The following is a 26,964-nucleotide window of genomic DNA, read 5'->3' as shown; positions in this document are numbered from 1 at the left end:
GATGAGTAACATGTGATAGTGAGCCGTCATTATGAAGACAATAGTAACAATGCCAGAGGGGTGTCGCATAATTCGGATAATGATAGAAGATAAGTGGTCGCAGATGACGAATCGCTAGCCTATTCTTATTAAGAGCATCAGTCCGATCAGCTGTTGGTGGACCCCTTCGTGGACCGTGAGCGGCCACCGTTGACGCTTCCAGTATCCGCCATTCTGGATCGAGTTCAATTATTAGAAACGGTTACTATTCTCGTCCGACTCCGTGCTTCCGCAGATAATTTTCTTTGAGCTAAAATTAGCTTTTCCTCTCCTTCATAAACAATAAAACTTGGGAAGAAAGGCTTTGTGCAACTCCATCTGGAGGAAGCAAGGCCTCGAAGGGTACATCGGACGCGGTTCATCCCATCTGTACAGCCGTTGGCAGCACGGGACACCAGATGCATCCGTTGAGATTCACGTCAATTCGAAGGTCCAAGAGCGTGAGCACAGCCTCGTGGAGTCTCCCAGGTAGCCGGGGACACTAAAGGAACTGACAGCGTCTGTGCCGGTTATCCAGGTCCTATATTATCCACACGGGGCCGTTGATAATGATTATCGTCTTCCCAGGGGAAGGGGTCGCATCGAGCCGAAGGGTCCCAAGTTGAGGGAGGAGCACGAACGGCGGGGTTCTAGAACGGCGCTAGGGAGGGGAAAACGAGAAAAGTTCCGACGCCATGACTCGATGGAGGCTGCATTGATCTACTAGGGCTCACTGTCATATTAAATGTCAAGAAGGACGTCATCATCGTCCGAAAGGAGCAATGTCCTGAAAAGTTGACGGGGCCGATGAACCTGATCATCCTGATGGGTCTTGCGAGAGTGATCAGCGTCGCTACAAGGGGACGGTGCCGGGGAGGGGTGTCCACATGCCCAGTTTCCGAGTGGGAACGTTAAGGGGAGGACTGCAGCGACTGACTACGTGGGAGATACACTGATGGAGGAGATATGGAGGGGGTCCAATGGCGAGGGTGTGCAGGCTCTTCCCGCGCGTCCGATGCCTCCAGCCGAGAGTGAGAAGTTTAAGATAAGAGGGACGAGGGCTAGAACGCCCATGTGTTTGGGGCCCTGCTCCCGTACCCACCGGGGACCGGCGTCCGGAAAGCGCTACGGACGGTGTTGCGTAGGCGGGAGGAGAGGGGAAGAAGGGGGCGCTGGGAGACCTGAACTCCTCGATGTGCGACTGCCTGCTTTGACGGCAGAGACATACACAGTAGTGCACAGAGAGGACAAGTTACGCGCCTGCCTAAAGTGGCGTTCCAGAACGGCCGCTGTGGGAAGGCGCGCGCTGGACGGCATAACGTCATTCGGTGGATCGCCGCGATCTCAGGCAGGAACTTGCCGTCATGGCCAGCCCTGTCGACGCTTTTTTGCTTCTCTCCCTCGCCTCTCGCCCTCGCTCCTTCTCCTCCCGCCACGTCCCCACACACCGAGCCCAGAACCCCGGGAGCTGTTTGGGGAGATCTCGCGAATCCCATGCCGTCATTCCTCCTCGCGCTCGCTCTATAAGATCGTCCCGTGGTCGAGATCCGGCTCCGTTGCGGAGTTTTTCCTCGCCTTCCTGCCAACCCTCTGTGCGATTGCAATTGGTCCAAGATGGCTACATGCTTCTGCCCCTCGCCCGCCGTCTCTCCTCGATTATAGAACACCCTGCCTGCTTCTCTCTCCCGTGCTGTAGACGACATGTCTGCCACGGCCACCTCTAGACCCTCTCCCACTTCTCCATGGAGTCCGGGTTCTCAGTCATACAACGTCTCGACCACTCCCACTGGCTGGCCAGCGCGAACACCAGGCGTGGTTGGCCCTCTCCCCTCTCCTTTCCTCCTTGCCAGTACCCGTTCCCCTCGCAATGTCACCGCGAGTCCCAGCTACTTTGGCCTCGTGGTGGAAAACAACACCAATCCGCCAGAGCCCAGCCAGGGCCCCTATACCAAAAGAAACTGGGATGCTGCCAATCCACCATCGGCCGCTCCCAGCCCGGGACTGAGACATCTGCCCTCGACTCCGAGGCTAGGCGAATTTGCGTTTCCCAGGAAGAACGGAGTCAGGACTTCTGACCAGGGATGTAGAGATGCTTCAGACCTCGTCAAGCCAAGTCCGGCTCTGTTTGAAGAGCCGCAGCAGCTGGAGTCGAGCCATGGCACCGGCTCCCCCGTGTCGACCAACTCGGGACGTTCGCTGACTGATCCCGTGGGAGGTGTCGACACGAATGGCCACATCAGTCTCACTAAATCATATATAGACACAGATAATGCAGAACGAGGCGACGAGAAGACCCTCGGGTCGCCGTTCGTTGGCTTGTCAAGGCCGAATGCGTCCCGGACCTTTCGATCTCCATCATCCAGCTTGGTGCACACTCGTCTTGCCGAACTGGACGGTCAGGACTCCAGAATCTCTTTCTCACCACATTTCTCCCGGCATTCAGTCTCTGCGTCTGGGTTTCGGACGCCTCCTCGTCGTGCAGAGACCTCACCGGCTTCTGTGGACCATGGAAATGTGAGTCTCGTTTCTGTTGAACGTTGCGCAGAGTTGCTGCAGTCATTGCCTGACAAGGTGCTCTTGCTGGATGTACGGCCGTATCCCTATTACTGCCAGGCGCACATTCAAGGATCCCTGAATCTCTGCATCCCCACTACTCTTCTGAAGCGTCCGTCCTTCAACACTCAGAGGCTCCAGGATACCTTTACGGGAGAGGCTGAGAAACAAAAGTTTGGAACATGGAAACAGTGTGCCCACATCGTTGTATATGACTCGGGCACATCCAATATCAGGGACGCAGGGCCATTGATAAGCGTCCTGAAAAAGTTCAGCGCTGATGGTTGGGACGGAGAGGCTTTGGTCCTTTGCGGCGGCTTTACCTCCTTTTCGAACCGTTTCCCGGATTTAATCAAACGGCATCAGCAGCAGCAAGGACAGACCAGTGGAGGGTCTTCGAAGCAGCCACTCTCAATGAGTCTGAAACTCCCGACTGTTACTTCTGTGGTTGGAGGCTGCGCTCTCCCCGAATCGTCTTCCGCTGCGAATCCATTCTTCGGGAATATCCGTCAGAATATGGATCTCGTAGGCGGCGTCGGCCAGATGGCGGTCAAGCTTCCGGAAGGGTTGACAGAGTCCAGGAAAGACTTGCTGCCCACCTGGCTCCGCGATGCGTCCGACACGAAAGATCAGGGGCGTATGGTTTCTGAGAAATTCTTGAACATTGAGAAAAAGGAGCTGGAGCGCATGCGAGAAGCGCTTTCTGGAAAAGTCACGTATGGACCTTCTCCTCCGGACGCCCCATCCGAGGGATTCCGCGTTGCGGGGATAGAGAAAGGTTCCAAGAACCGATATAATGACATTTACCCTTTTGATCATTCCCGAGTCCGGCTGCAGGATGTCCCAGCGGGCGGTTGCGATTATGTGAATGCAAATTACGTAAAAGCGGAATACACGAACAAGAGCTATATCGCTACGCAGGCTCCTGTACCGGACACATTTAATGTGAGTACTCGGTCACCTTTCTCAGAGATATTGATCCGTTCCGCGCTGACTGTGTTTTAGGATTTTTGGCGTGTTATTTGGGAACAAGATGTCAGGGTTATTGTGGCTCTCACCGCCGAAATCGAAAGAGGGCAAATCAAGTGCCACCCATACTGGAATTCCGGAGACTATGGGCCTTTGAAAGTCAAGAGTCTTGCAGAACGCCGAATACCAATAGACACAAAATCCGCACACTCGCCTCTCAGGCATCCTCCCAGCTTGGGACAGCGAAGGTCAACGAATCCGCTCACTGCAGCAGAGATGAATCTGGCTCTGGCGCCCAGTGAGCCATCTCTCAATGAGTCTCCGTACATTATTGTGCGACACTTTTCGCTATCGCACTCTGCTTTTCCCTTCCAGCCACTCCGGGAGGTCACGCAGCTGCAGTACTCTTACTGGCCGGATTTTGGGACGACTTCGCAGCCAGCTCACCTCCTCAAACTGATTGAACAATGCAACAAGGTTACGAGATCGACCAGTAATGCTAATTTTGGTAATCACGATGTGGAGCCAGAGGGTCAGCGGCCCGTCTTGGTGCACTGCAGTGCGGGTTGCGGGCGCACGGGCACTTTCTGCACAGTCGACAGCGTTTTGGACATGCTGAAACGGCAGCGGGCCATGCGTTCTCCCGAGGGAAGTAGCCACAACAACTACAATGACAGCAGCGCCGGCGCGTGGGTTCACTGCGAGAACGTGGATCTGGTCGCCAAGACCGTGGAGGATTTCCGAACACAGCGCCCGAGCATGGTGCAGAACCTCAGCCAGTTTGTTCTCTGCTACGAGAGTGTTCTCGAGTGGGTGGTGTCGCAGATGGGCGAGGCCAGCGGCAGCTCGCAAGGTGGAAACCGCGAAGAAGTGCGGTGGAGTTATCAAGGATGAACGGATTAAAATTCAATGTTGGAAACGGGATCGATACCCATGGTTTGTTAAGGCATTTTACCTATATTGCAAGACTGGATGGCGGCGGCGTATGGGCGCAGGAACTATATCTCGGTCTCCGTTTCGTCGACTACGCATGATCTGTTGCCTGTGTCTTTTTGGCAGGTTACTCTATTCTTTTTTAACGTTTTGTTTCCTTTCATGTGCGTTCTGTTCCGAGGCATGCAGGCGCTTCTTTTTTTACGTCCTTTAGTCAGATACCAAACCGAGACATAAAGTGGTCCCTGTTCTGCACGAGGTACTTACTACCTTGATGACCTTATTACTATCTCTGGGACAGTGAGTCGCGGTGCATCTACTGTGGCTTGTTGGGCAGACAGTTGTGCGGAGTTTTTTTTTTCTTATAATTATCAGAAAAATGGTGGGGTAGAATCTTGGATATAACAAGTAGGAAATGCTCAACACGCAGTGCAGTAGTCAGACGGTCTTCTTGCTTATGACATACTATTATCATTTGTCGCGGGACATAACTTCAGCAAGGTCCACGAGGCTAATTGATAATTGAAATTTACTGAAGTTTACTGATACCCAATATGTGGATGACTTGCACGCTTAATCTAGTTTGATCTGATAATCTTTCCGTTATGCTCTCTCTCATTCACTTCCTCTCTCTCTTTTTTTAACATGGCATGGTAACAACTAGATCGGTATGGCACATCACAAATCTCTTGACCAGATAGATATCTTATAGCATTGGAATAGAGTAGGTACCATACTCCTGCTCAGCTCCTACTGAAGCCTCGATTCCAAGTCCATTATTACTTACTTGCCAAAGGAGGCAGATGAGATTGATGAGGACTATCTACAGTACGAGCCACTAGCATTTTGCTGAACGATAACCAGAAGACAATAAGGAGATGCTAACGCCATTGAACTAAACGTGAGGTTATCAATTGCCAATGAAATGGCTACCTATTGCTCGTTGAAACTGACATATACCTGATATATTAGCGTATCAGCAGATGAACTAAATTCTCTCATCAGTGGAAGATGTGATGGTGATGTGGAATCTGACATGGGATGGGATGTTCTTTCAATATATGTATGTATGTAGGCTTCTACTTCGAGTGTGCCCTTCTTTAATTCGATGAGATTCGTGAAAAAAAAAGGAAGGAAATGATAATGGCAAGAGAGCCTTTTTGTACTTTAGGTGCTTAATCAGGGGATGGATCTAAAAGCACTGAAAAGAGAAAGCTGTACATAAATCAATGGGAAAGAGGAGCCAGTCAGTGAGTCAGTCAGTCGGTCTATATTACAGATATCATTCAAAGAAAAGTGACAGGAAGTACCTATCTGGTACTTATGGACGACTACTACCCAGGTGAAACCTCAGATCTACTAAGCTGGTCAGGATTCTCGCCTTCTTATAACTTAAGGGTTTGCCACGTTGACAAAAGGCATCAAGCCTCAAACCCTATGAAGTTTCCCTGTTTCCCATCCTTTTGATGTCATCTGCCTGGTTCGGTTTCAAGGTTGATCCACACGAAACCAACAATGGTAATCAAACAATGCCATCCGGTCAGCTACCGATTACTGTACTCACTGGCTTCCGCACCCAGTCACAGCATCGCTATATCTAAGAAAGATACCTAGAAGAATACCTGGTTGTATAGTCATTGGTGGCAGTGCGGTACCAATCAGACTGCGCGGCCGTGAGCGGGTAGCGTGGTGCAGTGGTGAACCAATCAGGAAGGGGACGTTGTTAATTAGGTAGGTGCCGGTTACATAGTATTGCGTAGGTATTCGTATTCGGTTCTATAAATATAAAGTCTGCTTGGCCCTTTACTCAGTTGTACCGAATTACTTTTGTCTGGAGATCTGGGGATCTAATTGTGTTCCTTTAAATTACACTATTTTCAGAGACCCTCTTGATCCATCTCATATATACATCATAACACTTGAACGGGAAAGCCATTGAATCATTAAAGAACACAGCAAAATGCACCCGTCTACCTGCTGCGGTATCTCCGCGGATAATGGATGCTGCTGTGCTAAGCAGGCGAAATGCGCCTGCGGCAAGGAGCTAGCGCTCGAGTGCAAATGCGGGGACAACACCGTCTCGGGCCCCAGGTGCTCTTGCAGTGAGTATCACTTGGATTCAAATTGCGTAATCTGTATGGCGACTTTGAGAATGTTTCGCTGACAGTGTTGTTCTTGCCAGGACAGCGACCAGCCGGACAATGTACCTGTGAGCGGTCAATATCTGAGAACAGCCCCGTAAAGGGACCGACTTGTCCCTGTGGAAGAAGGCCTGCCGGTATGTCAATTTCTATTTCATCTCTTTTGAGCAAGATCCTGCGTGTTGCCACTGTTAGGCACCCTGCCGGGCATCCACATCGTTCTCTCCCATCTTCCTTTTCCTATGATGTCATATCACGCTCATCACAGAACTGAAAACGGGACGAATTTCGGATGCAATTGGACGATAATGCTAATATAATCGGTCGCAGAGTCCTGCACTTGTGAGAGGATGGGCGTCGTCGACACAGCTACCGAGGCACTGGAGGCCGACTTCACTACGCACAAGCTGGGCGCTCCTTCCTTCAACATCTTCCACCGAAGAAATGAGAAATATGGTGCTGCGTAGGATTTGTGTATGAGTATGCTGGGCTCGGGGTTTATGTTAGAAATTGTCTGAGATGTTGAATCGAGCTTCCTTGGTTGTGTATTAGCTGCTAATGATGAGATTTCTAATTTTGAATCGCTGTGAGAACATCTTTCTGGTGTAGATCTGAAACATCAGCATTCGACGTAGAACAAGGGGTTTGAAGTCACAGCTTCTATCTCAGGTGTGGTATAATGCATCTTTGAATGTTTCCTTAGTCGAGAACGCATCAGCGTCGTACTCTGGGAGCATAACCCGCAGATATCCGGACAGTACACGACGGGCATGGAGAGCGACGCCCATGTACGGTTCAGCTTTGGTGGGTTCCCATGGAGCTGCCTCAAGTCAAGCTTTAAGTACCCGAGAGTACTCAGGTTCCCCGGTAGCATCACGGATGGTGTACCCAGAGAGTTCTTTCCAGGGATCGCGTGCCTGTTGCGTTCGTCCATAGACTGCTGGATCGTCCGGGAGAGGATAGTGACGTGAGTCGGAACTCAACCGACAGGGGTAATGGGATGGTGTCGAAATTCAGTCTGAGCGATGGCTGGGGAATGCATGCAAGCTTGCCATTGGTCCAGTAGAAAAACGCATATCCACTGCGTCGGCACATGGCATGCAGTCAATCTGTTTGTAGACTACCCAGTCTTGGAGCTCGCACCGGGGACCATAAAGAGTTGTCAGCTCGTTTTTAGACGACCATTCGACTGCCGAGTGATAAACTAGACGGTGCAATGACAAGCTCTAATTAAAGAGGATAAGCAGGTCCAAGAAAGTAAGGAGAGAAAACAACTAGCAGCATCGGCGTGGAGCGTGAGCTCGTGTCGGGGTTATCGCATCAACGTTGTTCCATAACGGCTGGCCTACCGCGGATCTGGAGCGGATCGACGCCGGCGGCCGAACCGCCCAAGCGGTGGAACTGGCTGCGAGACGGCTCACGAGGAAATCCGCCGGCCTGTCGAGGATCATCAGGAGTTCGGAGCTCGCGCCAGCTTCACGTCTTTCGACCACCTTTTGTTCCTGACACGCTGCCGAACCTGCCTGCCAATAATCTGCCATCAGAACGCCTTCAAATGGATTTTCCACCCTTCCCGACTCTCCGTCGCTGACTGCATCCATCGGACTATCTACGGAAAACCCCCTATCGCGTCGAATCCTCCGACCTGCTTTGCGGAACCCCCTACGCAACCCGTAATGCTGGTGTCGCTGTACGGGAATTGTTGAAGCGAGCTATGGTTGTCTGATCCCCTGGAGATAGCTCAGCAGAACGTGCTGCGTTTGGACGAGACGGGAAAACTTCGCTCGAGCAAGTGACCATAACATTGCTAGACTGCCAACATGTCTTCTATGCGAGGACTGGTCCAGTTCATCGCGGACCTGCGAAACGCAAGGGCGCGTGAGCTGGAGGAAAAGCGCATCAACAAGGAACTGGCGAACATCCGGCAGAAGTTCAAGGACGGAAACTTGAACGGCTACCAGAAGAAGAAATATGTCTGCAAGCTGCTCTATGTCTACATCCAAGGATACGACGTCGATTTTGGTCACCTGGAAGCCGTCAACCTGATCTCCGCCACTAAGTATTCAGAGAAACAGATTGGATACCTAGCTGTTACATTGTTTCTCCATGAGCAGCATGAGCTGCTACACCTCGTCGTCAACAGCATCCGGAAGGACCTGCTGGATCACAACGAATTGAACAACTGTCTGGCACTGCATGCCGTTGCGAATATCGGAGGCCGAGAGATGGCTGAGGCCCTGAGCGCTGATGTCCATAGACTCCTGATTTCGCCGTGAGTACCCCTTTTCCCGCTGGCTTGATAGCTTTTCTAACGATTTTTTAAACGTTTTCTAGGACCTCGAAAGCATTTGTCAAGAAGAAAGCCGCCTTAACCCTCCTCCGTCTATACCGCAAGCACCCAGGCATAGTGCAAAACGAATGGGCGGAACGTATAATCTCTCTCATGGATGATCCGGACATGGGGGTTACTCTCTCCGTAACCTCTCTCGTTATGGCCTTGGTTCAAGACAAACCGGAGCAGTACAAAGGCAGTTATATCAAGGCAGCCCAAAGATTGAAGAAAATCGTTGTGGATAACGAGATATCTGCGGACTACCTGTATTACCGAGTCCCATGCCCATGGATTCAGGTGAAGCTGCTACGGTTGCTTCAGTATTACCCTCCTTCTGGTACGCCAACGATCTCCTTCACTCGATCGTTTCGCAAGGTCTAATGTGATACAGAGGACACCCATGTGCGTGAGATTATTCGAGAGTCACTGCAACAAATCATGCATTCAGCTATGGACACGCCCAAGAATGTCCAACAGAACAACGCACAGAACGCCGTCCTCTTCGAAGCCATCAATCTTCTAATCCATCTCGACACGGAGCATAATCTAATGATGCAAATCTCGTCGCGCCTCGGTAAATATATACAGTCTCGAGAGACCAATGTCCGATACCTTGGTCTCGAGGCGATGACGCACTTCGCCGCCAGGGCGGAAACTCTTGACCCTATTAAGAAGCATCAGAACATCATCCTTGGTTCTCTGAGGGATCGCGATATCAGTGTACGGCGTAAAGGACTTGACCTTCTTTACAGCATGTGCGACACATCAAATGCACGTCCGATTGTCAATGAACTCCTACGGTACCTGCAGAGCGCCGATTACGCGATCCGAGAGGAGATGGTGTTGAAGGTAGCCATCCTCACGGAAAAGTATGCGACCGACGCGCAATGGTACATCGACATATCTCTGAAGCTGCTTTCCTCGGCGGGCGACCACGTCAGCGACGAGGTCTGGCAACGGGTAATCCAGATCGTCACGAACAATGAGGAGCTGCAGGCCTACGCGGCACAACACTTGCTTGAATACCTTAAAGGTGACTGTCACGACAGTCTGGTGAAAATCGGAAGCTACGTTCTAGGCGAGTTTGGACATCTGATTGCAGACAATAAGGGGGCCAGTCCTATTGAGCAGTTCTTGGTTTTGCAATCAAAGATGTTCTCATGCTCTGATAACACTCGAGCAATGATTCTCTCGTCGTTCATCAAATTCGTTAACCTTTTCCCCGAGATCAAGCCGCAATTGCTGCAAATATTCCGACTCTACAGTCATTCCCCAGACCCAGAATTGCAACAGAGAGCGTTCGAGTACCTTTCGCTCGCCACCCGGCCAACAGATGATCTTCTTCGAACAGTTTGCGACGAAATGCCACCATTTTCGGAGAGAGCCTCCATACTATTGTCGCGTCTGCACCAGAAGACCGCCGGTACAAGCGACAAGAGAACGTGGGTTGTGGGTGGAAAGGATGCGAATGCCGATAAAAATGAAGTCATGATGGCCCAGAACACTGGGTTGAAGCGCACCTTCACGAGTATCGCCAATGGCACGAATGGCACAAATGGCGCGGCAAAGAGCACTGGCACTGCTTCTGATGATCTCCTTGGGCTTGACCTGAGCTCGAATGAGCCTCCAGCCCCGAATCTGGCCAGTGCTGCTCACCTTAGCCCTGATTGGGAGGTTGGGTACAATAGGTTGTACTTTGGTGATGAGGGAGTCCTCTTCGAAGATGCTCAGATTCAAGTAGGATTCCGCTCGGAGTTCCGTGTACATTTGGGTGTCGTAAAACTCTACTTCACAAACAAATCCACGTACTCGATTGGGTCATTCACAACGACTCTCGATAACCGTGCCGCTCCTAATCTCAAGGTCGACACAAAGAACCTACCAGAGCCATCCGTTCCCGCGGCAGGCCAAACGCAGCAGACATTATTTTTCGAGGCTCACGGACCATTCCTGGATGCTCCCACCATCCGGATATCTTATCTCGCGGGGGCGCTTCAGGCATACACTTTGGCACTGCCGATCCTGATGCATAGATATATGGAACCGTCGACGCTGTCTGCTGAAGACTTTTTTAAGCGGTGGAGGCAGATCGGCGGAGCTCCTTTGGAGGCGCAGAGCACCTTTGGTATTACGGGCAAGGGCCGATCAACGAACGAAACCTTCACACGCAAAGTTGTGGAGGGATTTAACTGGAAGATCCTCAGCGGGGTTGATCCGAATCCAAAGAATATCGTTGGATGCGCTGTTTACCAGGTAGAAGGCGGAAAGACGGGCTGCCTACTGAGACTTGAACCCAACTATGAAAAGAAGGTGAGTTTATCTGTGCTTTCACAGCCCCCAAAGGAAATTATTATACTGATTCCAGCGTTATAGATGTACCGTGTAACGATCCGGGCGACCCAGGAGACAGTTCCGCAGATGCTTGTTAAGCAGATGGAACAGAAACTCTCGCACGGAACGCGTATAGATGACGCCTATAATGGCGACCGATGACCATTCCTCGCATGAGAAAAAAAAAGGGAAGTTTAGAGAAATCTAATCATGATAGCGATCATCCTCTTTTCGTTGACTGGCTTATTATCTTGTCTTCTGTCCTTCTGGGCTGCTGTTCCTTGGAGCGGGCTTTCACACGTTTTCTGAGCGTGCTTCCCTGACCATTATCTTTGGTCTATTGTATATACCTCTTTTTTTGAATCATATCAGGGTGAAGCGAGGCGTCTCTTGGGTCGTTCATCTGTTTTGACAACACCTTTTGTAATCCAATTATACCTTATTAGACCCTGCTAGCACATCATCCTACAATCTTTGCCTCTGACTTTGGAGGTCGTTCACCAAAGATCGTAGTTCCAACGCGGACCTGATCGCTGCCCAAGGTGATCGCGCCCTCGAAATCCTCACTCATACCCATGCTCAGCTCCAACGCAGCATCATCCCCTTCCAGACCCAGCTCCTTAACGATCCTATCTCGCGTATCCTTCAAGCAGACAAAATCCTCATTCTCATTCTCCGGCGTCGTAGCCTTCGACCGCGCAATCGCCCCAATCGTCATGACGCCCTGCAGTTTCAACCGCGGACACTTCTCCCGAATATGCCGACATAGGGCCGGCGCGGCCGCAGGCTCCACGCCCGACTTGTTCTCCTCCCCGGAAGTATTCACCTGGACGAAGACGCGCAGCCTGCTCTCCCCGTCCCCTTCCCCTTCCACCTTCCGCTCCCCCCACCCCTTATCCAGCAGACTGGCCTTCTTCTCCGTATCCACGCTCTCCACGGCCCACAGGCCGCGCACGTCCCGCGCCAGCGTCACGCACTTGTTCGACTGCAGGCCGCCGATGAAGTGCCATCGGATCTGCGGCGGCAGGAGCCGCGACTTCTCGAGCAGCTCCTGAAGGTAGTTCTCGCCGAAGTGGAGCTGGGAGGCGGGCGGGTTGTAGAGGGCGAGGATGTCCGAGACCGGCTTGAGCTTGGAGACGGCGACGAGTCGGACGGGTTTTGTTCGTGGAGTCGGGGATTTTGAGGATGCGGAGGCGATGCGCGAGGTCACGGAGGAGAGGTTTGAGATGAGGGTGGAGGCGCGGGCTGGGGAGGCGGTCATTTTGTCGTCGGTGATGTTGTCGGTGGTGGAGGGGTTGTTGTTTGCGTCCGTTTCTGCTTGGGTCATTGCAGGATGTATCGTATCCGTAACTCGTTCGTTCAGGGTGCTGTTCTCGATATTAATGGTCCATCAATAGGATTGGCTGCAATTGCGTCGAGCTCTCGCGCAATTCCGCGCAGAGCTAATCGTCGCGCACGAGGAAGCGTAGTCGTGATAGGTAAGGGAATAATAATAATAGTCATATATTCGGCTGGTGAGCTTCCATCGATGGGATCTAGATGCTCGCGGTGACGCAGTGGTCACGTGCCTTAGACGGAGCCGAGATCTCTGCGGGTCGAGACTACTGAGAATGGGAAAAGTTAATGCGACTTTAAGCTTCACTATTCTGTAGAACTACATACTGGGCTCTACGGCACCGTCGTTTGGATGTCAGCACATTGTTTTCCATCATTGGGCATTAATTCTCATAGAAATAAACCCCATACCATTCGTGAAGTTACATGTTTGCATCATTTTCAGATGTTTCAACCCCATACTATCATTCTCTGGCAACTCTTGTTTTCTGAGATCACCGATATCGCTTTCACTGTACATTCTACTGGGATCCTGTTATGTACTAAGTCATTATCACGTCCTTGCCCCATGTGCCATGCACGTCTTTGAACAATGCATTTTGTGCTTCTTGACAAAACTCGAGAAAAGTACCCCGAGTATCCTTGCAAGACATGTGGGTCTGGTTCGGGATGAAAAAGCTGGGATAATGATCTTTATTGTATCTCTTGTCTTTTTGTTTTCTCCTAAGTTCTAAGGCCATTGGTGACATCCTACAATATTTCCAGGTGAAATTTACGAGCTGTTCAAAGACAGTAATTTGAAACCATCGTGTTGAATGAAGGGGCTGATCGGGTCCGGATGACTACCGTCATTCAATAAAGGAGTCGGACTCTTTGTATGTGAATAATTGACCTAGGAGAACTATCGCGTTGTCAAGTATTTGCCCAGATGTAAATATTGATGTCTTATAGGAACAAAGGATGATTTGATTCTTGACGGAAATTCGGTGCCTCGAGAGGCGAAGTCACGAACCTGAGCTATTGTCAATATGTTATGCCTTGTATAGCGGTATAAAAGCGTTATCAGTTTCCCTTCCACCACTCGCTTGTTCATCTTCTTCATCATCGCTTATCCTGCCGACATCTTTGACGCCCATCCACTGCACACACTCGTGACTCGAAGCTACAGCGGTAACATAAGAGTTTTACTGCTTCAAAGACTCAAAAAGATCCAGTCAATATGACCAAAGTTCGAGTGCGCACTCCTTCAAATTCAACCTCCCAAGAGAGACCATCTATTCCCGGTGCTTCTACCCTGGAGATTATTCAGAATCAACCATCCTCGTCCAAGAAAGAAGTCGCACTATATAGCCAGCAACGTGTTCACGAATACATAGAAACTAGCTGCCCCCTTCCGTCCTCCTACAGAGAAATTCACCCGGACCGCTGCGACAACGATGTGTCCGCGAACAAGAATAATCACGAGGCGTCCTCGCATGATGAGGATGCTGGCGATGAAGGTACCGTTGATCGTTCCTTTTCAGGGTCAATGTTAAAGCCCGTCATAATGATGGGGATTGGAGCGATGGTGGGAATGGTGGTGAGCTTTGCGCTGTTCCGCAAGACTCGGATCCGAGGTTAGTTTCTCCATGCATCATGCGTATGTGTGGAGATGTTCGATGAGAGAGGTGTTGTTCTATTATAGAGATGGTTCTTTGAGCAAGGGCGTATAGATATTAATGCCTAGAATCCTTTTTTCCTATCCATGGTGACAAGTTGAGAGACCATTCATAAACGACATAGAAACAGTGGAAATTCTATACAAAGCAGTTAACCCTATGCTATTAAAATTCTCAGTGGCGACAGTCGTCTTTGTTGTTTCCAGATGCTTTGTAGCGGACCGTTGGCTAGGTCGATTTTCGGTACCATAAATCCATTGTCTGGATGTCCCTTTCTTGACTATTTACGGAATACTAAACCTAGATATTCTTTGTCACTGCGGAAGTATCCAAAGTTTATAAGGTCTGACATAGCTACGCGGCTAAGGTTGACGTCAGCAATGTTAGGTCATGGCTATGCTTTTCACCTTTGTGGGAAAGGTCTTCCTGCGTCAAGGAGGTTATTCAAAAAGACACATACCGACTAGATGCTCTGGTTTTCAGCAACGAGTGTCAGAGTCAAGAGCGAAGAAACTTGAGAATATACTATATACTGGCCGGGGATGCTCACTGTCATCGCCAGACTGAGATACCAGGTTTGATTGGAGACAAATACCTTTCCTCTGACATAATCTAAAGAGGACAGGAAGTCCTCCGTTTATCCTGAATTCCAATTAATCCAGCAATCCGTGCTGCCCTCTTCAGTGCCCCTCCAATAAGGGTAGACAGTAAAACAGCCGCCGCTATCTCGAGCAGTATCAGATCTCCTCAGGGACAGCAAAGCAAAACAGCACAGAAAACATATCACAACGTCAGGTCGCAATGTGCAGGCAATATTTCACAATCTACGAATGGTGCAAGTGCCAGGAGGACGCGGGAAAGGTCCACTGTGCGGGCTACCGCAAAGGTGGCTGTCCTGGTGTCGATACAGAGACTGTGCACATGCAGTGCTTCTGTAACATACACGCCACGACGGATTGGATATCTGAGCATAAGGCAAAGAAGAAGGTGAAGAAGAATAAGAACGGCAAGAAATGGTGTCAATGGCATGCCAAATTATGGGACAAAATGAAGGAGGGTACAGGAAAAGGGGTATGGGTATAATTTCGAATTTTTGCTTCCTTCTTTTGGATGAAACATGTATACGCCATCAAAAACAATGAAATAACTCTCAAAGTCTATCTTTCTTTTTGAAAGGGGTTATGAAGCGCAATATGGTTGTGGTTGAAAAGGGGGAGGTATAGTATACGGGCATGGAGTACCTTGACACGCACCACACAGGAGATGCAAACAGCAGCTTTGACGACGGCTGATATGATATCGAGATAAGCGAGACAACATGCATGACAACGCGATTAGTAGGGAGAAGATGCCCACGATGCGCCCTTTTGCGTGGTGGAAACGCTCCACATGGAGCTGCGCCTGGAGCGCTAAGAGGCGCTTGTTTGGACCCGCCGACGCGACAGCGCATCCCTGACCCCGGAGCTCCAAGCTCGTGTAATCCGTGTTGATGCTCGATGCGTCTTCACTTCAGATAGACTCTGACAGCCCGTTCACGTCGAGAGTTTGCCATTTTATCTGGCGTTGCCAGATACCTGGCAGCCACGATGAATCGCCGTCAGAGTCGCAGTTCTTTCAACACGCCTCAATCCGCGCGAAAGGGGCCCAGTGAACGACGCTTGTCCACCACAACGAATGACCCGGCGAAGTTGCGGGAGGGTCCCAGTCTTTCACCGTCCTCTGCGTCGCTCTCAGCAGTCTCTCCGACATCTCTGTCTCCTAGGTTTCCGGAAAGACCACCCTCCCAGCTGCGAAATGCCCCCTCATCTGGGAGTTTCCCGACGCCCCGGAGGTCTCCCAGCTCCGCTTCCCTGAGGGACGACCACCGAGTGTCAACACCAGGCTTGCAGAAGCGCTTATCAGTGAGCTCACTGCGATCAGTCCACACCAGCGGTGGCGCGCGCGTGTCCTCTCCACATCCCAGTTTATCTGGCAAACGTTCCGTCTCAAACCTGAAATCTTCTCCCAGTATGGCGAACCTACGCTCCAAATCCCACCCGGTGCCCGAAGAACCTACGGCTTCATCCGTTGCGGCAGAGTATTTTGGCAAGGAAATAGCATTGCACTCTTCTGCAGACCTGCAATCCAAGACCCTGGTTGTCATACAGGACGCGTGTTATGGGCACAGATTCTCACGGCCCAGGACCTCCAAGGCAGCCTTGGGCAATATCGTCGAGAGGCCGGAGCGTATTCGCGCTTCTGTGTTGGGTCTTTCTACCGCATACGTTCGCATGGCTAGAAGACATGCTGGTGAGACCTTTGCCCCCCATCCAGATCTCGACTTGAGCCTCCTGCCCGTGCCACCCTTTCAGATCCGCAAAACGGACAGATCACTGGCCCTCAGTTCCCCGGCTGTTACCCATGTACACGGGACCAAATGGATGGAGGATCTCAAGACCATGTGTGAAGCGGCAGAGTCTCGACTTGCACTGAACGGCAAGGAGTTGGTTCGACCGCAAAGCTCTGGCAAGGACGCGAATGCACCCAAGTTTCACGAGGGGGATCTGTATCTATGCTCTGAATCTCTCAGCGCCTTTGAGGGTGCCTTGGGAGGAGTCTGTGAAGGCGTGGATGCAGTTTTTGGATCCGGCTCAACTCAACGTGCATTCGTTTGTATTCGCCCTCCGGGACACCACTGTTCGTCGGGCCATCCGTCAGGTTTCTGCTGGATCAACAACGTCCATGTCGGCATTATGCATGCTGCTATGACCCACGGCCTCACCCACGCTGCGATTATCGATTTCGACCTCCACCATGGAGACGGGTCGCAAGCCATTGCTTGGGAGCAAAATCGCAAAGCCGTTTCTTCTCCCAAGAATGCTGCACAGCACAAGAAGACGGCAATTGGTTACTTCAGTTTGCATGACATCAACTCATACCCTTGCGAAATGGGAGAAGAAGAAAAGGTTCGCAATGCCAGCGTCTGCATAGATAATGCTCATGGGCAGTGGATCTGGAATGTTCACTTGGAGCCGTGGAAGACACCCGTTGAATTTTGGAAGCTGTATAACAATAAATACTCTATATTGATTGAGAAAGCCCGCGCTTTCCTACGGTTCCACACTGAACGCCTGTCAAGCTCCCCGAACGGACCACCGCCAAAGGCTGCCATCTTCATATCAGCTGGATTTGATGCGAGCGAATGGGAGGGTACAGGGATGCAGAGACACAAGGTGAATGTGCCCACGGATTTCTACGCTAAATTCACAACGGACATTGTGCAACTGGCTGAGGAAGAAGGGCTGGGTGTCGATGGTAGAGTTATTAGTGTCCTTGAAGGAGGTTACAGCGACCGAGCCCTGACAAGCGGTGTCTTCAGTCACCTTTCTGGCCTTGCAGATACACGAAGCAATGCCTCTATAATTGATGACAGCCAGAAATGTCGCCTGGGTTCAGAAATGATTGGGCGCTTGGGACTGCCTGAAACTAACCATCAGCTGGATACCGTTGATGAGGTTGTTGCCTTTGACACCGAGTGGTGGGCGCCAGCGCTGCTGGATGAATTGGAGGCTTTGGTCAACCACATACCCCCGCTTCCCAAGCCGCGCGAGAAAGCTGGCCCTAGTTATTTTGCTCCGACCCAAGCGTCGACGGCCAAAGCTATTACACAAACACGGGATCGGAGATCGGGATCGCACGCTGGCGCAGATATTTATATTCCTCCGCCGCTACCACAAGTTGATTGGGCCACCGCCAGCCATGAATTATCCAAGGTCCTCATTCCAAGTGATCGTCAGACAACGAGTCACCGGCCAGAAGACCTTAACGCTGAAGCTACTCGAGCTCGTCGGGAGCGTCAGTCTGGTGCCGAAGTCGCCGAGGAACCTGCAGCGATGGATGGGAGACGTATGCAGCTCCGCGAAAGGAAGCCCAAACCTTCCCTCCCCCCTACACGACCTTCTCCAAGAAACAACCGGAGGAGGACTATTGCTGATGTCGACGATTTATCTGGTCCATCACCTGGGAAGCCACCAGGCAATGGTACGTCTCCAGATAGCCGAAGACAGAGTGCTACTCCGGGCGCGGCCGGACAGCCTGCATCAAGAGCTCCATCACGCATGGCAAGCAATAGGCAGCAGATGCCCCCGAGGCCAGGGACAGCAATGAGTACGCAATCTTCAGCTACAGTTATTATCAGAAACGCAAGGACCTCAAGCGGCTCTCACGGATCAACTTCCAAGCGCTCGAATAGCCCAAAGAAGGCCTCTCCTGTTCCCAAGGCCCCGTCCTCACATCTGGACCCTTCCTCGGCAACGCCCGCCATCGAGGAAGAACAGCCTAGAACGGACTCTGAACCAAGTCCATCAAGACCTTTGTCGGCAAATGAAGATACCAAGAACGACGACATGGAGAATCTTACGGCTGGCGTGCGGAAGCTTCACATTAAACTGAAGGTTCCGTCGCCAGAGGAGAATGCAGCTCGCGAGGAGGAGAGGAGGAAGGCTGGCTCGAAATTCTCAAAGAAGTCCACGGGCAGCAAGCCAGCCAAAGGAGCTGCGTCCAAGTCAGCGACTAAGACATCAAACCAGCCTCAGCAGGCTGTTTTGGACCATTCCAATGAGCAAAAGAGTGCCGCAAGCGTATCCTCAGCAAAATCCGACACAGAACCAATGTCAAGCTCACAAGACATTTCTCCACGTGGGCCAACCTCTCCTTCCATTTCCGTTGTACCCGGCACTGGGGCTGAACAGCTCACACCAAAAAATAAAGCCGATCCCTCTTCGGTAAGACTAGTGCAGCGATCTGTTTCGGCAACAACGTCACCACCGCTTACCCCGGGTGTCCCCCAGGATATGATGCACTCTCAGATTTCTATTCAGTCGCCACCGGCGTCGGCTGAACAGGCAAAGCAGGATCTTCCGGTCTTCACGTCGACCAGCCCCATTCCTTTCGCTTCACCTGCCAGTCCTACCGGCCATGTGCCACCTCAGCAGCAAGAAAACAGAAGTACTGCAGATGTCAGACCCAAGTCATCATCCTGATCAGCAGGGGACGATCGCTCCAGACGTCCATTTGTACATTTCTGTTTTAAGTTCCACTTCAGGTCCATTTCAACCACTTGTATTCTTTTTCTTTCTGAATCAAATTTCCACGATCTCTTCGATTCCCCCCCACCTTTTCTGTCAAATATACCCCACAAAGCGTAGGATTATTTGGGAGCGATTGTACTTTTTGTCAGTGTATACCCCCACCAGCCTTCCAAATTTCCTAATCATTACGATCCTTTGGAGCGATAGTTCTTTGTAGTAGCTAGTTAGCTATCTGCCTTCGTGATAAACATGATAATACGACACTTGTTGGTCGTCATAGCCAGAGTCGTTAGATGTTGCGTTGTAGTCTATCTGGTTTGGGCTGAGTTACCTAAGGGAATTATTATGTGGCTGTTGGAGAACCCTTCCAAATGTTAAGTCTGAGCCATTTTACGATACGTTTCGAGTCTGCCTTGCCATCACGAGACTACAGTAGGTTGCCATATCTTTCGGCATTCCCTCCCCCCTGTCCAAGCCATCTACCTTGCCGCCTTTGCTATATCGCGATCTGGGCTGGCTTTGACTAGGGTCTGTGACCTATCATTGGTAGTGTCTGGGTAGGTACCCCCCAATAGCTTCAAAACCAGATGGGGTATAAAATAGCAATCCGCCAAGAAGGTAGGTAGGCGGTGCTGAAACGTATGGCAACCTACCTAACTGTATGAGGGACTTAGAATTATCGACATGGGCCCTGTCTGACCGCCGCAAAGTCTCAAGAGGGCTTAATCACGTGTCAAACATTTCAGCACAGCGCATCAGCGACGACGAGACCAACTGGAGGTCTGGAATGCGTCTTCTTGAAGAGCCGCAGAACCCATTCAAAGTTATCCGGGGTAAAATGCGGGGAAATACAACTAGTCTCAAAGCAGCTAGAGCGAACCAGACTCTCAGAATGCAAGTCACCGTCGCCAGAATCAGGTCGTCAGATCGTCGCAATTCTAGTGCAAACACCTTCCCGACATGGCGCAAATGCGCAAATCAAACGGTTAGTGTCGCGTAGTATAGCACACTCTACACGCGAAATTTAGATCTTTTTCGACGTTATTTAGGTGGTCTTCCAGCGGATAAGAGAATTATCACAAGATCCTGAATCTTTAATTCTAGGAATTCGCGATGATTGCGGGTCCCAGGCTGGACCGCAATCGATATAAGCTAGAACCTAAACCGGCTAGATCACCAAACTTTGGTGATCATGTCACGTGCCATACCGTTGCGCTGCGACGGCGAGGTCGGAGGCTGTGGATCCGTATATCTCAATAATTACAGGAAGGGAGAATGCGCAAATTGGGATTCTGTGTCGCGTAATATGGGGCATTTAGCATGTAAAATCTCGGGAATCTTAGAGCCCGCTTAGGTGGTGGTTCATTGGATTCGGGAAACATCACAAGATTCGGGATCTTTAATTCTACAATTTTGTGATGATTGCGGGTCCTAACACTAGACTCAAAGAAGCATAGTTGACCCAAAGTTTGCCCTCAGTCACGAGACTGCATCGACGGCGAGGTCAGAATCGCTGAATCCATATATCTCAATGCACAGGCTGTCGCGCGGATGTAAAAATGAGGATTATGGATTGCATAACGACGATAAATCAGAGTGCAAATTCTCAGCTCTTTCAGAGCATGTCCAGGGGGTGTGTTGTGCGGATGACGGTGACATCTCAACTTGAGATTTTGGACTGATGATTGTGGGTCCAGGTCTGGACCCCCAGAGACCCCCTTACCCCGGATTTCCGCTCGGCTTCTAGAACCGTGGCGCCCGGCTTCTAGATGGATTCCAGAGAATCCCGATCCGGAACCGATTGTCGAGATCCATGTCGAGGTCGCCAAGGCCCCTGGCATGATGGCGGAGAGACGGCAAGCGCTCGGTGGATTATGTAAGCACCCGCCACGGCGCCGCCTGGAAGCTTCTCCACGCATCTCGCATAGATCTCGCTTCCTCTTTATCTCCATCTCCATATCCAACCACGCTAAAGGCAGCCCGCCACCTGGCTTGCTGACGACCGCGCAGCTGCCTGTCCTATATTTCCACTTTCTTTAATAAACACTTATCACTGGAACTCAACAATTACTTTCTTTCTTTGATTTTTATCTTCAAAAAAACCACTGCAGGCGGCCACGCCACGTAACAACATGGCAGCCATCACGATCTCCAAAGGCGGCCAAGCAGCCTCCGACTCCGATCGGCAGCAGGAGTCATACACCCAGATGGCAGAGCACGACCTCGAAGCCATTGGTCGAAACTGCCAGTTCGAATTCTGCGGCCAGCTCGACTTCCTCCCGTTCCGCTGCGAATCCTGCAAGGGTACATTCTGCCTCGAGCACCGAACCGAGACTGCCCACAAGTGCACACACGCCGGGGAATGGGCACGACGGAGAAATGCCGCCAATAACAGTAACAGCACACTATCATCGTCTACGTCTACTTCGTCACAGAAACCCACCGTCTACAACTCGAACCAGTGCTCGCATCCGTCGTGCAAGACCCTCATCGACACCCTCAAAGACCCCGGCGTCCACTGCCAGAACTGCAACCGACGATACTGCCTGAAACACCGCCTACGGGAGGAACACGACTGCTCGAAGCTGACCCCGCTGGGCGCCCGACCTGCGGGCCACGGTGGCGGTCCCGCACCCAAGGAGACCCTCAGCGCGATGTTCTCGCGCGTCCGCGCGTGGGGGAAGGACAAGACGTCCAACCTGACGACATCAACACACAAACCGAGGATCACAACCGTGTCGCAGCTCAACAACATGAAACGGACCGCCAAGGGCGACGCCAAGATCCCCGCAGACAAGCGCCTCTACCTGCACGTCGTGGGGACGTCGGAGAGCCAGAAGGCCGAGCCCCCCTCGGGCGATTTCTTCTTCGACTCGCGGTGGAAGGTAGGAAGGGTGCTCGACGACGCGGCGCGGAAGCTGAGCGTGGAGAATGTGAACAATCGAGGTGGTGGGGAGGAGTCCCGGTTGCGCATCTTCCACGTCGAGAGTGGGCGGTTTCTCGAGTTTTCGGATGTGATTGGTGCTGAGCCGGTTAAGCAGGGGCATACAATCGTGCTGATGAGGGGGGCGGGTGTGCTTATGGGGCAGTCATAGATGGGTCTCCGTTTCTTCTCTCATTTTGGATCTGATCATCTTGCGAGTGACATTTTTTTCTTTGATTTCGTCTCTGCTAAAGCAGAGCGTCTGCATATGGTGTATATATACCCCGTATTTTTGGTGATGTCACTTAGATGGTGTTGCATATGTTACTATTCTCTCCATCATAATATTAAGCAGCAACGGCGCATCTGAAGATCATTTGTATATCCCTCTAGAACTTGTGCATGATATCTAGTCATATACAGGAGTATCCAAATAAACTTGAGGACCAGCGTCTCATGCCAATGTATCATAAACCTCGGTATCGTAGCATAACAATAACCCATATATCCAAAACGTACGTATGAAAAGGTATAGTAAAGGATCCAACAGAAAAAAGAAAAAAAATAAGACTTAAACGCTCATCTTCATCTTGATCAGCTTGTGTGGTTTGTAGCCGATCACCTCAAGGTCCTCCTCTTTCCATCCGTCAATCACTCCACTGCCCCGGTCGTCGCGCTTGATCTTCAGTTCAGGGAACTCGGTAGGCTCGCGCGTCAGCTGCTCCTTCAGGGCATCGATATGGTCAAGGTAGACGTGCGCATCGCCCATGGTGTGGATCAGCGTGCCCGGGTTCAGGTCGGTCGCGTGGGCGAGCATATGTGTCAAAAGCGCATACGAGGCGATATTGAACGGGACACCCAGTCCCATATCGCAGGATCGCTGGTAGAGGAGACACGACAGGGTGCCCTTGGGCTTCTTCCTCTCCGCCCCAATCGCCGTCTCCTCCTCCCCCTCCGCCGGAGGCGGAAACGAGACGTAGAACTGCGCAAACATATGACACGGCGGGAGGGCCATCTTTTTCAGATCGGCGGGGTTCCACGCGCTCATGATGATCCGACGGTCATAGGGCGTCTCCCTCAACTTGCGCACCACGTCCGCGAGCTGGTCCACGCCCTGGCCCGTGTAGTCCGTCTTCGCGTCGACATACTCGGCCCCGAAGTGACGCCACTGGAAGCCGTACACGGGGCCCAGGTCGCCGACCTCGCGGTGCGACAGGCCCACGCTGTCCAGGAACTCGCGGCTGCCGTTGCCGTCCCAGATCTTGATGCCGGCCTCGGAGAGCGGGACGGAGGACGTGCAGCCGGAGATGAACCAGAGGAGTTCGGCAACGACGGCGCGGAGGAAGACGCGCTTCGTGGTGATCAGGGGCAGGATGGGGATCGGGTCGGAGGTGGGTGTCGGCCCCGGTTTGGAGAGGGAGAAGCGCAGCTGCGGCGGCGCGAAGATGGAGCGGGTTCCGGTTCCCGTGCGGTCGGGACGGTGTTCGCCTTTGGCGAGGATCTCCCGGACCAGGTTCAGATACTGGTGTTCTTCATGGGAGGGGTCGTGGGGAGGAGGGGATGAGGGAGAAGGGTTGGTTTCCGTTGCGGCGGACTGTGGCTCGGTCGAGTTGCCTTCCGCGTCCTTGGGGGGACCGAGGACGGGCACAGAGGAGGGTTCTGGGGTCACTGCGGAGGGTGCCATTTTCTGCGAGCCGCACAGGAAATGATATTGTGCAGCAGATTGAAGCCGTTGATGGTGCTGCTGCCGCTGGAGTTGCAGAAGATGAACTGGCAGGATATCGAGTTTCCCATCTTGGTACGCGCTGTGGACGCGACGCGCCGCGGTATCATCACGTGCTTTAATTTCCATACCGTTCTTAGTCAGCAAATGGGCCTGCACTGCGACGGGTATATGAAATACTGAGATAAATCCAATCGGTAAATGGGCGTTTAAGAATCACAAATTTCTGAAGACCTGAAAACCTTGCTATCTGTAGGTATACTGACAAATGCTGACATAGCCATTATACATTAGCTGCAGAGGTGGTCGCGAGATTGAAGTCACTCCACGTCCAGAATGACATCCATCAAAATTCGCTATGTTGACGGTTGTTCGAGGAATTGAGTTGCTGAACGCTCAACCCTTATCTGGCTATAACCATTGGAATAGTTTCAGCTGTTTTTGCCCTTTTTTGTGTGATAACATGGCTCGTTTTAAGGTAGGATGACATACCCTAATAGGATTTTTTTTGAATAGCACTTGGAATGGGAGTGACGTTTTTCTGTATAGATAGCCATCTATACTTATACGGGAATATTACTAAGTACATCTAGAGCTTCAAGGACGTCTTTCTAAACCATATGTCGACGGAACTCTAGTATTGTGTCATAGTACTATACCTCTATACAAACATCAAATCCAGCCACCACGCCAAACCTATCTCATTACACTACTTTCAGTCCGTACCTGTAGAATACTCCATGCATGTTAGGTAGTATATAGGTTGTTCCGCCCTACTCCGCTAACAAATCCACCCCAACGCTACGCAGAGCGCCGATTGCCCACTCCGGAATCTTGGACTTATCTGGATACAGCTTCCAGAAGAAGTCGCGCAGAAAGGCAGGATATCGATCCTCAATGATCGCCTGACGGGCGGATCCCATCAGAGAGAGGAGGTAGTGGACGTTATGTATGGTAAGGCTGCGTACATAGTTAGAAAGCTTGACTGACAATACATGTCTCTAACAGAGGTTGTTATATAATATCCGCCTCGCACTTACAGATGAGCGCCGACAGTTTCTTTTGCGGCAAGATGGTAGATATATGCCTTCGTGATGCCTAGTCCTCCTTGGTCGGTGGAACGACAGCATGCGCATGTACAACCTTCTTCGATGGGAGAGAAGTCGTATGCGTAGGAGGAGTGGCGGAGGTTTAGCGTGCCGTAGGACGTCACTGCGTTGCCGAAGCGCTGGTTTTCATCAGATATGTTCATACTACTGATACTGTAGCTGACCGTGCACGACTTACCGCCGTTCTAGTGGGCCAGACACAGTCGAACATATCTGCACCTAGTGCAACAGACACGAGGAGGTCTTCGGGATATCCCTGCAAATCGTCAATTCATGAAAAATGCCGTGAAAACAAGAGTCTTCTCTTACAACTCCCATGACGTATCTCGGTTTCTTCTCGGGAAGAAGGCCGGTACACGTATCAACCCTGTTTAGAAGTATTAGCAATGTCAAAAAACTCCATACATCATAAGGGTCACACAGACACTTTACAAAATTCCTCTTTCGCCTCGCCGCCAGAGAGTCCGCCTATGGCGATGCCCGGCGTATCTCGCGCCACCATTTCCGCGCAGCATTTCCTCCGCAGATCTAGATCCAAACCCCCTTGAATGATGCAGAACAAATTTTGACGTTCGGGGTATTTATGCGCATCAATGCATCTATCTAGCCACCGCACCGAGCGCTCCATGGCCTCTTTCATCCTGGCATGGTCCGGAGACGTGGTCGCAATGACATCGTCAAGCTGCATGATAATATCTGATCCTATCGAGTTTTGCAAGGAGATTGAGTGTTCTGGGGTAAGGAGCCTGTGGGAAGTTAGCTTACAGCCTTCCAATTGTCGGGTAAAATGAAGTATAAACGTACATCGGGGTCCCGTCATGGGGACTGAGAAAGCGGACTCCTTCCTCTGTGACCTTGGCAAGCTTCAGCAGGGAGACCATCTGAAATCTATGATGAAGCATGTTAGTATATCAGTCGTAAGCGGCGCTCCATAATAATTCTTCCTCTTCGACTTCTCCATTGGCACCTCAACTACGCCCATCTCCGACTCGGTGTAAAAGAGAAAAAGAAAACTAAACCCACCCACCGCTATCAGTCAAAATATTTCGATACCATCCCTGCAACTTGTGCGCTCCGCCCACTTGGTCTAGGACCGCCTGTCCAGGCTTCAGACCTAAATGGTACGTGTTATTCAAGCAGAGCATGCAGCCAGTCTCCGCGAGCTGCTCCGGCGTGAGACCCTTCAGAGAGGCCTGTGTTGCAACTGGCATGAACACTGGAAGAGAGACCGTGCCATGGGGAAGATGAAGGGAGCTGGCGCGGGCTTTTGTGGTCTGTAAGTAGATTACATAGATTAGATGAGATACAAAACAGTTCTGAGGCGAAGAAAAACAAAATCATCGAAATTATTCAATGGAGCTATAATAGATACATACTGAGCATTTTGCGACTATATCAAATGTCAACGCTGAAGGCATCGGCTTGCGTGTATTCGTTGTCGACGACATTGTTGCGATTGGGGCCCCGCGCGGGGCTACGGTGACAGTTTGGATAATCGATGATGATAGAAGCACAGCTCTATAAGTCCTGAAAATATGCGCAGGATAAAAACAGCATCGCATCAAGAATTCAGAAACCAACAAGAATATCTCCAATTAAGCAGGTTGCTGTAAATACGGAGATATGTTGTTTGCACCTGAGGATGATCCGCGATGCCTAAAGCCGGAGTTTGCGACGTTTGCAGTGCTGATTCATCATGATTATGTAATAATATATTTCCAAATTAGGTAATATGTTGTATGGACTCAGAGTATATAGAATAATCTTTGAATTATGGCTGATAAGTGTCAAAATTATTTTTCTCTCTTTTCAAGCTACTGTATTTTATAGAACAATAACAATCCAGCGTCATACACTGCGAAATCTCACC

The 26,964-nt window shown here is 51.0% G+C and overlaps 9 protein-coding genes across 9 annotated transcripts; 6 read left to right on the top strand and 3 right to left on the bottom strand.

The window, feature by feature from the left end:
• Positions 1-1,719: 1,719 nt before the first annotated feature.
• Positions 1,720-4,434, top strand: VTN00DRAFT_10390 (uncharacterized protein; the record flags this gene model as incomplete). Its single annotated transcript, XM_069427041.1, has 2 exons — positions 1,720-3,516; positions 3,577-4,434. The coding sequence occupies 2 exons, from the start codon at positions 1,720-1,722 to the stop codon at positions 4,432-4,434; spliced, it is 2,655 nt and encodes an 884-aa protein (XP_069284152.1).
• A 1,999-nt stretch (positions 4,435-6,433) lies between these two features.
• On the top strand, positions 6,434-7,081 carry VTN00DRAFT_10389 (uncharacterized protein; the record flags this gene model as incomplete). Its single annotated transcript, XM_069427039.1, has 3 exons — positions 6,434-6,575; positions 6,656-6,751; positions 6,945-7,081. The coding sequence occupies 3 exons, from the start codon at positions 6,434-6,436 to the stop codon at positions 7,079-7,081; spliced, it is 375 nt and encodes a 124-aa protein (XP_069284151.1).
• Positions 7,082-8,434: 1,353 nt separating this feature from the next.
• VTN00DRAFT_10388 (uncharacterized protein) lies at positions 8,435-11,439 on the top strand (the record flags this gene model as incomplete). Its single annotated transcript, XM_069427038.1, has 4 exons — positions 8,435-8,886; positions 8,949-9,283; positions 9,338-11,256; positions 11,320-11,439. 4 exons carry the CDS (start codon positions 8,435-8,437, stop codon positions 11,437-11,439), a joined length of 2,826 nt encoding a protein of 941 aa, XP_069284150.1.
• Positions 11,440-11,737: 298 nt separating this feature from the next.
• VTN00DRAFT_10387 (uncharacterized protein) lies at positions 11,738-12,604 on the bottom strand (the record flags this gene model as incomplete). The annotated part of the gene is made up of 1 exon (XM_069427037.1): positions 11,738-12,604. One exon carries the CDS (start codon positions 12,602-12,604, stop codon positions 11,738-11,740), a length of 867 nt encoding a protein of 288 aa, XP_069284149.1.
• A 2,467-nt stretch (positions 12,605-15,071) lies between these two features.
• Positions 15,072-15,683, top strand: VTN00DRAFT_10386 (uncharacterized protein; the record flags this gene model as incomplete). The annotated part of the gene is made up of 2 exons (XM_069427036.1): positions 15,072-15,341; positions 15,612-15,683. The coding sequence occupies 2 exons, from the start codon at positions 15,072-15,074 to the stop codon at positions 15,681-15,683; spliced, it is 342 nt and encodes a 113-aa protein (XP_069284148.1).
• A 173-nt stretch (positions 15,684-15,856) lies between these two features.
• Positions 15,857-19,291, top strand: VTN00DRAFT_10385 (uncharacterized protein; the record flags this gene model as incomplete). Its single annotated transcript, XM_069427035.1, has 1 exon — positions 15,857-19,291. The coding sequence occupies one exon, from the start codon at positions 15,857-15,859 to the stop codon at positions 19,289-19,291; it is 3,435 nt and encodes a 1,144-aa protein (XP_069284147.1).
• A 2,180-nt stretch (positions 19,292-21,471) lies between these two features.
• VTN00DRAFT_10384 (uncharacterized protein) lies at positions 21,472-22,434 on the top strand (the record flags this gene model as incomplete). The annotated part of the gene is made up of 1 exon (XM_069427034.1): positions 21,472-22,434. The coding sequence occupies one exon, from the start codon at positions 21,472-21,474 to the stop codon at positions 22,432-22,434; it is 963 nt and encodes a 320-aa protein (XP_069284146.1).
• Positions 22,435-22,833: 399 nt separating this feature from the next.
• Positions 22,834-23,946, bottom strand: VTN00DRAFT_10383 (uncharacterized protein; the record flags this gene model as incomplete). Its single annotated transcript, XM_069427033.1, has 1 exon — positions 22,834-23,946. One exon carries the CDS (start codon positions 23,944-23,946, stop codon positions 22,834-22,836), a length of 1,113 nt encoding a protein of 370 aa, XP_069284145.1.
• Positions 23,947-24,758: 812 nt separating this feature from the next.
• Positions 24,759-26,542, bottom strand: VTN00DRAFT_10382 (uncharacterized protein; the record flags this gene model as incomplete). Its single annotated transcript, XM_069427032.1, has 8 exons — positions 24,759-24,945; positions 25,026-25,213; positions 25,273-25,350; positions 25,404-25,461; positions 25,520-25,840; positions 25,899-25,982; positions 26,118-26,368; positions 26,471-26,542. 8 exons carry the CDS (start codon positions 26,540-26,542, stop codon positions 24,759-24,761), a joined length of 1,239 nt encoding a protein of 412 aa, XP_069284144.1.
• Positions 26,543-26,964: the final 422 nt, after the last annotated feature.

This window comes from Thermoascus crustaceus (assembly GCF_041956765.1).
Source record: "Thermoascus crustaceus strain CBS 181.67 unplaced genomic scaffold VTN00scaffold_9, whole genome shotgun sequence".
In the NCBI taxonomy this organism is placed as follows: Eukaryota; Fungi; Ascomycota; class Eurotiomycetes; order Eurotiales; family Thermoascaceae; genus Thermoascus; species Thermoascus crustaceus.
Note: the sequence above shows the minus strand (reverse complement) of the source record. Positions and strands in the feature narration are given on the sequence as shown.